At 46.0% G+C, this 11,295-nt stretch overlaps 1 protein-coding gene across 5 annotated transcripts in view; it reads left to right on the top strand.

The window, feature by feature from the left end:
* Positions 1-8,426: 8,426 nt before the first annotated feature.
* FRAS1 (Fraser extracellular matrix complex subunit 1) overlaps positions 8,427-11,295 on the top strand; it is a 419,338-nt gene continuing 416,469 nt past the window's right edge. For all 5 annotated transcript variants that reach the window (XR_011437076.1, XM_023637884.2, XM_023637883.2 and 2 more), the window contains exon 1: positions 8,427-10,081. Coding sequence is in view for 4 of the 5 variants with exons in the window: in XM_023637884.2 (XP_023493652.2) it covers positions 10,006-10,081 (76 nt within the window). In the remaining variant the exon portion in view is untranslated. The remainder of the gene's footprint in view (positions 10,082-11,295) is intronic.

Genomic DNA, 11,295 nt, shown 5'->3' with positions numbered 1-11,295 from the left:
AAAACACTAAAAGGTACTTAGTCTTCTTCCACAGATCAAGGTAGGAGATCAGTTAGCTTTGCTTCCAGCTTCTCATTCACGAATAGAGAAGTATCATCATTATCATCATCAATAGCATTGTCATCAGTTTTGATTTATCTAAATAGCCTGCTGAAATAGACCTCTGGGAGCATTTACGTATGCAATTACTAGAGAATGATTATTCGTGGCCTTAAAACTGCCTCACACATAAAAGTGCATGACCTAGCTGAAAGTTCTTAATAATAATACTTTACACTTCTATAGTACTCTTAATATTTAAAAAGATTTTCAAGTCCATTTTCTTAATTTGAGCCTCAAAACAGCTCAGTTTGATAAGTAGATCCCGAGTATCATTATCTCCCTCTTACAGATGAGGACTTAGAAGATCTATTAATGACTTATCTAAAGTAAGTCAACTAGCTAGTCTTAGCACTTAGACTAGTTGTAGATGTTACCTCCTGAGCTCTGTGAGATAACACAGTCTCCCTCTCCTCAGTTTGTGGAGGTCAACATCTTTGTAGTGAAAATAACCTCAAACTCATGAGTTTACTTCTGAGAAGGTGGAATATGTTGTTCTTTGTCATTTCTGCTCTGAGGTCTTTAGAAAACCTTGGTGGTGGGATCTGGGCAGTCCGAGACACAAGAAAAGGCTTGAGTTCACTGCTGTTGATTCCCAGTTGTGTAACCTTGGAAAGAATATCTTGAAAACAAGCTGTCTTCAGGAGCAGGCTTTGCACTCTGCTGAGTTTTCCTAAAAGAGAGTATATGGTAATTACTACCTCAAGGACTCTTTATTTTCTTTGCGGGTGCTATAGACTGAATGCTTGTGTCCCCCCAAAATTCATATGTTGAAACCTAATCCCTAATGTGATAATATTTGGAGGTGGGGCCTTTGGGAGGTGATTAGAACATTAGAGTGGAGCCCTTATGAGTGGGATTGCAGCCTGTAGAAAAGAGGCCCCGGAGAGCTCCCTTGGCCGCTCTGCCACGTGAGGACTCAGGAAAAATGCAGCCATCTGTGAACCAGGAAGCAGGCTCTCACCAGACACTGAATCTGCCTTTGTCTTCATCTTGGACTTCTCAGCCTCGAGAACTGTGAGCAATAAATTTCTGTTGTTTATAAGCCACCTAATCTATAGTATTTCATTATTGCAGCCTGAATTGGCTAAGACAGGTAGGTATGTATTTGGTTAAAATATTTTTTAGACTGATCATTGTGGTTATCTCCCCAATATCCATTCCACTTTCTCTTAGTAACTGCCAACTTTTCATTCAGGTGTCCATATATTCCCCCAAGAAGCCACGGACTTTGAGAGCCCTGGTTTGTGCCTGTTATTCTGGCACAATTATTAATACATTCTCTATCACGCTGAACTATTTTGGTTTGAATAACAAATTAGTCTCCCTAATTTGGGGAGAATGTTAACTCTACTCCTGACTGTAGGGGTGGGGCATATCTTATGACTCAAGTCTTAGCTAGTTCATGAAATTTCATACTCTGTCAAACATGTCGATTCAGGGATGAGCATGAGAGCGAATGTGGACCAACAAAACACAAAGAAATGTTTGCTGGGGATTCACAAGAAAGCAGATTCTTTGCTGTTGTTAGATGGCTCTGGATTAACCTCCTGTAGATTGGACAAAACAGCATGTGCTCTGAGAATTGCTAGTTACTTTATATCTAAAAGTGGGATCCAAGAGGAAGGTGAAGCTGACACAGTAGAAGGGAGCATTTGTCAGGATAGGCTGAAGTAATGACCCCCAAATCTTCATTGCCTAACAAATAAAGTTTTTTTCTCACGTTACCTGTCCAGTGAATGTTGACAGAGGCCTTTGTTCCAAATAGGCATTCAAGACTTGGGCTTATTGAGGTTCCACATCTTATGCCGCTGCCATCACAGGTTTCAGAATTCACTGAGGCAGGGGAAGGGAGCATTGCTATAGCTGCTTTGGCCCCAAAGTGTTGTAGCCCAATGTCTGAAACAGTGCTGTCAGTGAGCCACATGTGTAATTATTTTGCCTAACTTTATTATTCTTCTTGTTGTTATTACCAAATTTGGAGGTAATGCTTGTTTGCTAAGATTTCTTTGTTTGTTGTTTGTTTTCTATGTTTTAAATTAGGGTATAATTTACATACAGTAAAATTTACCCCTTTTAGTGTACAGTTCTGTGAGTTTCGACAAACACATACAGTCACATAATCACCATTGCAAGCAAGTTTTTGAACAGTTCCATCTCGCCTCCAAATTATCCTGTACGCTTTGTAGTCAACTCCTCCTCCCACCCTTTGCCTCCAGCAACCACTGATCTGTTTTTTGACCCTGTGGTTTTGCCTTTCAAGGATGTCACATAAGTAGACATAAGTGGAATCATAGAATATGTCGCTTTTTGAGGCTGGCTTCTTTCACTAGGCATAATGCATCTGAGATTCACCCAGGTCGTGGTGTGTGTCAATAGTTGTTCCTTTTTGTTGCTGAGTAGTATTCCATTGTATGGATATACCAGTTTATTTATCCATTTCCCAGTTGAAGGACATTTGGATTGTTTCCAGCTTTTTTTTTTGAGGAAGACTGGCCCTGAGCTAACATCTGTACCCATCTTCCTCTACTTTATATGTGGGACGCCTGCCACATCATGGCTTGATAAGCAGTGCATAGGTCCACATCGGGGATCCAAACCGGTGAACACTGGGCCGCCAAAGCGGAGAGCACAAACTTAACCACTAGCCACCTGGCTGGCCCCAGTTGTTTCCAGTTTTTGGTGACTGATAAAGCCACTATAAACACTCTTGCACAGGTTTTTGTGTGAACGTAGGTTTTCATTTCCTTTGGGTAAATATTTAGCAGTGTGATGGCTTGGTCATATGGTAACTTCACGTTTAACTTTATAAGAAATTGCCAAACTGTTTTCCAAAGTGTCTGCACCATCTTGTGTTAACACCAGCAATACATCTGAGAGTTCCAGTTACTCCACATCCTTGCCAGTGCTTGCTATTATCAGTTTGATTTTTTTAAGCCATTTTCATAGATGTATAGTGAACATATGTAAGCCTAATTTTCTAGTAGCTACATTTTAAAAAGTAAAAAGAAACAGGTAAAATTAGTTTTTATAATATATTTTATTTAATACAATACATCCTAAATATTAGCATTCCAACACGTGTTTAATATAAAAAATTAATGGGACCGTTCACATTCTTTTTTTCACGTGTACTAAGTCTTTGAAAGCTGATGTATATTTTATGCTTGCAGCACATCTCAATTTGGACTAGTCGCCTTTCAAGAGCTCAGTAGCCACCTGGCCGCTGTATCGGACAGTGCAGGTCGATATCTAGTTACATGCCCCACCCCCCTTCCCAGACGGCTGGGAAAAATGTGATCTTCCACGTATCCAGGCACTGTTGGTGAGCACTAATAGTGTCTCTCATAAGGGCAGAATGGAGAGAAAGAGAGAATTCACATCTTTTATGAATCATTAAAGTGCTAAATTGAACCCAATCTGAAGGTCTTCTAAGGTAAGCCTTAGTTTCTAGTTATGACAGATGGTGAATGCCACATATAGTTTAAGTCAGTTTGAATTACCTTATTTGGTTAGTTGAAAATTTCTCCAATATAATTTTGGATTGCACAATTAATATGCATTCAATATGATTCATATTAAATGCATTCATATTAAATGCATAATAATTCATATTAAATGCATTCAGAAGAATGAGAAAAATACAGATAAGCTAAAAATTAAAAACCGCTCGAATTCTCAGAGATAATATTTTGGTGTATATCCTTTGAGATATTATGTATGGATATGTGTATGTAAATCTATGAAAGTACATGTGTATAAGCAAAATCATGGGAAAATTATATTATCTTATGATCTACATTTTCACCCAAGAATATTTTAAAAACGTTTCCATGTCAATAAATATATGTTTAAGGTATCATTTTTACTCTCTGTATAATATTCCATTTTATGGAGGAATCACAATTTGCTCAACACATTCGATCTTACAGCTTGCTCAGAATATTTTGTTGTTTAAATTGGGCCGGGGCAAAGGGGATGTCTATGTCAGAATACTTTCTAATCTGAAGCAAAAGCAAAGAGTATTTGGAAATCCTCTTTCCTTTCTCCCTCACCTCTTCTTTTTATGCCTGGTCTCCTACCAGTTCTTTCAGTAGAAATAAATATAAATGGGAATATACAGCTCAACATGGTGACAGGGTGATTAGTAAAATAAAAAAAATTTGTTTCTTATGAAGTTTTCAGTAATTTTTTTCTCATTACCATGACTATGTTGTACTTATTACCAGTTTTGATTAGATAGGTAGTTATTCAAGATGTTCTAGATTAGGAGATAATACAGAAAAGAACAAATAAAGTTAAAAAAACAATCTAGAAGGCAGTATGTCATAGTAAAGTGCAGGATGAATCAGGCCCAGTCCTGTAGGACTTTTATTTAGAAGACAAGAGCCAGTGTAATCTGCACAGGAAGAAATTGATGAAATGTGCTCAGATGATCTATCCGCTTCTCCTTCATTGGCTGCTGTGACCATTTGGCATTTTCAGTGACCTCTGATGCTGCGCTTTCTGCTGTGTGGTTATGGTAGGCCCAAGGGTGACATTAAAAATATTTAACAAATTGTGAGGCAGGGGCACCAAGAAGACCCCAGCCTGCCACATGGCTACGACCAGGCCAGTGTGTAACGGCTGGGAGGCTGCCTAAAGTGGGAAGACAAAACAAGGAAACGAATTTAAAACTTGGGGTTTGGGTTTATTTTATGCCAGGAAAAAGTTTCTAGATATGAAGCCTTTTTTCCTGGGTTGTTCTTGCATGTCCTTCCAGTGACACTGCTGGGGAAACTATCATTTTCTACAAAAATAAACGGTGATAGCCACTCCCTTTCTGTAAAGCAATATCCAAATGCATAGAAAAGGATTAATATCCTGAACATATGAAGACCCCATACAATTTTCCACTAACAGAGAAATAGAAGGAGACAATTCAGACACACACACAAAGAAAGACCACAAATGTAGGAAAAAATGTTTTACCTTACTAATGAGCAAAGAAATGCAGATTTAAAAAGTACCTGTGTTTCACTTGGCTAACATCTGCTAAGTGGCTAACATGGGTCATATATGGTGCTAAGCACTGTTATTTATCACAAACAACAGTCCTGTAAGGGGGCACTATTCTAATGTCCATTTTACAGACAAGGAATCTGAGTTTCAGGGAGGGTAATAGGCCTGAGGAGACACAGTTAATAAGTGGAATTAAGCAAAATTCCATTTTATCTTTTGAGATTTGTAAAGATTAAAATGATAGGTATCAAAATTTTTAAAAATGCATGCCTTTGACCCAGCACTTTCACCTACAAAAGTTTATCCCAGGGAAATAATTAGGTAAGTGCACAAAGGACTTTTATAAGGACATTTAATGCTGTATTATTTATAACAGCAAAAAATTGGAAACAACGTAAATGTTCTTCAAAAAGAGGATTGTCTAAATATGTAAAGACATATCCACACAGTGTTAACCCCGGCAGCTCTTGAAAAGAATGTGGTAGATCAATATGCTTTGGCTTAGAAACTTAGGGGCTCACTATATTGTGCAGTGGGAGAAAAAAGGCAGGTTGCAAAATAGCATGTAAATTCTGACTCTATTTTTGTAAGAAGAATTATGTTCAGTTAAACATAGAAAAATGTCTGCACGTATTTGCTGTGGTTATCCTTGTGGAGAGGTTAGATGATAGCAGAGCCCATCAGTTTATACTTCTGTATTCTTTGAATATTCTTTTTGATGTAACTATTTGAAACGGGGGGGGGGGGGGGGGGATAAAAAGCAACAAATGTTGTCACATGTTGACACTGACAAACCAGAACAATGCACTAACACGGCAGGTTCACTCCCAGGGCAGGGAAAGGGAGAGGTCAGAGAAGGCACATATAGGAGAATGATCTGTTAGAAGACTCAACACGGAGAGCCGGGTTGTGCAGAAGGAAGACCGAGAGACGTAGAGAGAAGAGGGTCAAGAGGGAGAAAGGGAAAGCAGAGTAAAGTGGAAGAGCGGGAAAGACGGACTGGTTGGAGAAACAGGGCAGGGGCAGCAAAGGGCAGCAAGGTCTGAGTGTTAGTAGGGGCTAGCCTGGGGCTTGGCTGAGAGGCAGGATAGTATAGCCAAGGACAGTTAAGAGAGTTGAGAGCAGAGGCTGTGGAGTGAGGCAGCACAGTTAGTGCCTGCTAAATATCCATGTGTCCCCGATGGGCCCCAGGCCCCTTTGCAGTTGGGTTAGGGCCCAGTAACTCATTCTCGCCACTCGGAGAGGAAGGGCTGTGGCCCTTAGGGACTGTACTGCCTCCTTTTTCACTCTCTTGCTCTTACGCAGAAGCAGAGCATGCCATGTGCTCCATGATGGCCTGACAACAAGAAGTCATCAATGCCCAGGAGCCAATGTGCAGGTGAATGCCCAGCGGCCAGGATGTGATTGAGAAATAAACTCGTCGTTTTGAGACACTGCGATTTGGGAGTTTGCCTCTAATTGCAGCCAGAATCCCTTGGTCTAACGTGCTTCGTCATTTATTAGCTGTCTGACTTTGGACAGATTACCTCTCTGAACATCACTTATTTCTCCTGTAAATGGAAATAACAACAGCACCTATCTCACAAGATTATTGGAGGATGAAATGGGAACGGGTAAGTCTTAGGCACAAAGTATTCAATACGTGCAGGCTATTATCATTGTTGTTATTACTATCATTTACAGCAGGAATTGATAAATTCAGCCCCCAAAATGGTTAGCAACAAGGCCAGGGAAATGTCAATAGATGATAGCAGGGTGGATCCAAGGAGACATGGTACATCATATTCACAGAAGCTGTGGAATCCAGACATGTGAATGCAGAGCATTGAAGATACAGACCCAAATGTCTCTGGCGAGTGAACTGCCAGCTCCCTGTCAGGAGAGGTGTTGGTTGTTGGAATGAAGCACTAATACGTAGGGGTTAACTTATAGAGATAAGCTGGTTATGATTAGTTGCATATCCATAAAAACGCTTACTAAATTTTCTTCCTAATGAAATAGGTTATGCTAATATAATTTTTCCAACATCTCAATTTAAGTGGCCCTAGAAGGTGCTACATATGTCTAGTATTACTGAATTATTGATTGACTCTTTCAACCATTTGGTCATCCAAGGATCTTGGGGCAGGCACTCTGGGCTACCAGGTCTCTACCTAATTAGGGTGAGGGAGGATGAATGAGTGGGCCAGTGTGTCCCGCTGTGCTGGACAGTGGTGGAGGGGGATGTTATATATAAACACAGCATATGATAAACTCGAGGCGACTTGGTAGGGCTATTCCCCCCACCTCCTTTTTCCTTCCTTCCTTCCTTCATTTCCTTTCTTTTTTTAAAAAATAGCACATTTGCATTTCGCACAAGAATAACAGATGTCTTATTGAGACTTCTTTGAGTGGCACGATTGTACAATAATTTTTATAATATCAAATTGATTCTTGAGAAAGTAAATTGTATAAATTACTCCCAGTCAGTGGTGGCTACAAAATTTTGGGGTGGGAATGTGGCTGACGGAATGTGTTCCAAAATAAGTTTTCATAACACTTTACATGGGATTGAGAAAATGTCAACTTTCTAAATAAAAAAGGGGAGGGGATCCTTTTTCTGGGAGGAGGGGTTAAGACAACAAACACCCCTTGATATGACCTCTGCTCTCAGGGACTTACCATTTTGTCAGTCCATTCTTTCAACACACTTCTAATGGGCACCTTCTATGTGCTTCGGATACAAAGGTAATAAATGATCTCTGTCCCCGAGACCACCACAGCCCAGGAGACCGAGGGCGAGTTGCGCAACCCCTGGGTCATCTAAATACTCAAAAATCGGTGCTGGGTTGTCAGAGGTTTCCTTTTTACTCTGGCTAGTAGTAACCGTCACAGAGACCTGCCAGTTACAATTTGAGTTATTTCGAAAAACGAACTGTTCCAAGTGGCACAGATGCGGATTAGAACGTCCGCCTGCTTCATGGTGATCAAGAAGACTGGAAATAAGTAGGCTCCTCATACAATGCTTGGACAAACTGCCCTCCTTGGACAAACGCCCCTCCAACAACAGGCTCGCCCATCTCAGGTCAACTGAGGGACCCAGGACGTCTCTTCCCCGGGCTAACCAGAACCCAGCCAGCATCTCTCGGATGCAACTATTCTCATCTTATAAAATGATTAACCCTAGACTAGCAATTTTTATTTGGTCCTATAAAAATAGTTGCCATCAGTCAGTCCTGACCGGGAACCCAGGCCTCCAATCTTGAAGCGCGCGCCCCAGTCTGCCCTGCCCTGACATTTACTTCCCAGTCACTGGCATTTGGGGGCGCAGCTGGAGCCACCGCGCCGAGACCGCGCCGTGTTCCACTGACAACCTCTCTCCGGGGGAGGTAAAGGTGCCTTCGCGGTGGGAGGCCCCGCCCTGGATACACACGCCTAGATCCTCCCAGGCTGCTGGTAAAACCCACGATGCGCCGACAGGAGAGTCCCAGAGCGAGGAAGATGGATCAGGTCCGCCTCACGCACTTAGTCCAGCAGGAGTCGGGGGGTGTAGGGGTGAGGGGTAGCGCCAGGGCCTTTGAATGTGGGCATACCCCCTCCGGAATGGGTCCCTCCCCAAGGGAGGAATGTGGACCCGGTTCGGGGTCCCTCAGCTGTGCCTGAGCAAGGACCACGCCATCTTCCCCCCACCCCTCCCCTCTGTGACCACTTTTGATCCCGCCCCAGACAAAGGCAATCTGAACTCCAGCATAATAAGGGGATCAGGTTGCTCTCTCGGCCTCCCCTCGCCGCCCCCCTACCCCCGCCCCTTCGCTTCTCCCCTTCCCCACGTGACTCTCTGGAATCTTTGCCAAAGCTCCGAGTCCCTGGGTCCATTTTCACACCGAGCAAAGGAGGGAGGAAGGAGGGAAGGGAGGCGGAGGAAGGCGGAGCGTGTGTCCTTTAAACGCGGGGATCCAGAGAGGGCCTTATTTTGTGCGTTTCCGGGCTCTCTGGTCCGAGTGGCATTGAGTTCGAGGGTCCTTTCCAGCCTCTCCAGCTCTTTCCTCTGTGCGTTTAAAATTATGGCTCCTCCCCCACTCCTGTAATCACACCTCCACCCTGCAGACCAGCTCCGGGGTGTTCGGTGCGGAGGTGCCTGTGGGCGTGGAGCAAGGCGCGCCCCCGCAGCGCTCCTCACCGGCGAGGGGCGGGCGCGAGAAAGTGGCGGCAGCGCCCCCGCGCCGCGCCCGCGTCCTTTCTCGGGAGCTTCCGAACCGTCGCCTGGAGGGAGCGCAGCCCGAGGCGGCGCCGGAGCCGCAGCGCCGGCGAGTCCCGCGAGCTGTCCGCAGCGCGGCGCAAAGTTTGCTGCGCGCGGCCCCCGGGGGCTGAGGTCTGCGGAGCCGGGGTCCCGGCCAAGTAGGAGGGTGGGTGGCTCTTTCCAGGCTCCTGGCGACCCCCTCTGCCGATGCAGCACCGACGTAGAGTGTCAAACGAACTTTAAAAAGCTGCTTCGGAGGAACCTGCGCCGGGATCTCCACGGTCGGGGACCCCGGAGCGGACGCGTCCAGCCGGAGGGAAATTCTGGGAGATCCGGTCAGCCGGTGACCGGCAACTTTCGGGCCAGACTTTGTCGCGGAGAACTGCGCTCAGCCTCTTTCATTCGCCCAAGCTCAGCCCGCGTTGGCGTCCGGCTTTGCAGGAGAGCTGAGCGCGCTCCCCACCCCGGCGGAGAGTGAATTGAACCCCCCGCCCGCCCCGGCGCCTCGGGGCTGGTGTGAGCGTCGCTCTCGGCCGGTCCATCGCCTCGTTTCCCCGGAGGTAACTGCCCGCCGCCCCCCGCTCTCCGTGCGCCCCGGCCAGGGGCTCCGAAGCCAGCGTTTTGGCCGAGAGCTGGTTCTTGGATGCTGAAGGCTGGGCTCCTTCAGCGTGGGTGCCGAGGCGGCAATGGGTGTCTTCAAAGTGTGGCTTGGAGTGGCCCTAGCATTGGCGGAATTTGCAATATTGCCTCATCATTCTGAAGGTGAGAGCGTGCTTTTTTTGTTGGGGGTGTGTGTGTGTGTCTGTGTATGATCGTGCTGTTTAAAAAGCCCAGTGGGTTTATGGTGTTGTGGGTCGGCTGGAAGTTTTTTTGGGGTGGGTGGTGAGTGGAACTGGAGCGGGCTTTTTCTGAGAAGATCCCTACTCCTGATTGCTTTGCATTCAGATCACAAGCTTCCCTCTCTGCCCTTAGTGCATTTGGGTGGGCGGGTGGCCGATTGAGGTGGCATCTCTGAAGTCGGATCTCTTTTTTTCCACTTCCCCGCTGCCACCGAATGGGAAGCAACTACATGGAGCGTAGTTGAGGAGTGAACAATTGCTCTTACCTGCTCCTCTGAAACAAAATCTGGCTCTTTAAAACCCCCGTCGCTTTCCTGTCCTCGCCGCAATAAGTCTCCTGGTAAAGTCCAGTTAAGATTTTATAACTAGCTGGTTAGAGTGTGTTCTGGACGTAGGCAATTCAGTTGCACCAAAAGAAATCTCCCCAGTACAGAGAGGCACGAGCCTGCCTGCTTCCCTAGAAAAAAAAGTGGTTAATAAGAGTTTGGCTTCATTATCTTACTTCGCCCTCTGCCTCCGGGTTTTCGTCCGGGGCTCCAACCTATGTGTAAAACTCCGGAGCAGGGAGAGAGAAAGAAGGAGACTGTGGGAGTTGGTGTCTCCATGATAGCAAAAGCAGTCTGGGATCAGGCAAATAAATGAACCAACCAGTAAATTAAGAGTTTGGGGGTGGGATGGCGGGCCCGGGGACGCCAGGCGCTGCGAGCTCCCACCTGCTCCGAGGAGCCGGGCAAGTCGCCTGGCTGGTGCTTAGGGAGGGGGAAGGGAGCCGGCGGGCTGGGAGGAAGACGGCTTAATCCCGGCGCCCGGCTCTCGGCTTCCCCTCCTGGCTCCATTCATTATTCATCCAGCTGCGGGAAGAGAGTTCACCTGCCCGGCCGCAGATCAGAGCCGCTGCCGAGGCGGCGCCGGGAGGGCCGCCTTCTCCGCCCTGGTGCCGGCTGGGGGCGACTCGTGGGTGCAGAGCCCGGGCGCGGGACCGGGGGCGGGGGAGGCCCCGGGGAGGACAAAGCCCTGCCTTGGGTTGACCTCCAGCCACCAGAGCAGCTGCCTTTTCCTTGCTAGTTTCCCGGGAGAAAGTGGCGTGGCCTTGGAAGTCCACGCACGGCAGTGAGGACTTCCCTGAGGGTAAGGGTC

Source organism: Equus caballus, chromosome 3, assembly GCF_041296265.1.
Source record: "Equus caballus isolate H_3958 breed thoroughbred chromosome 3, TB-T2T, whole genome shotgun sequence".
In the NCBI taxonomy this organism is placed as follows: domain Eukaryota; kingdom Metazoa; phylum Chordata; class Mammalia; order Perissodactyla; family Equidae; genus Equus; species Equus caballus.
The sequence above is the reverse complement of the archived record's forward strand: the minus strand, read 5'-3'. Positions and strand labels throughout refer to the sequence as shown.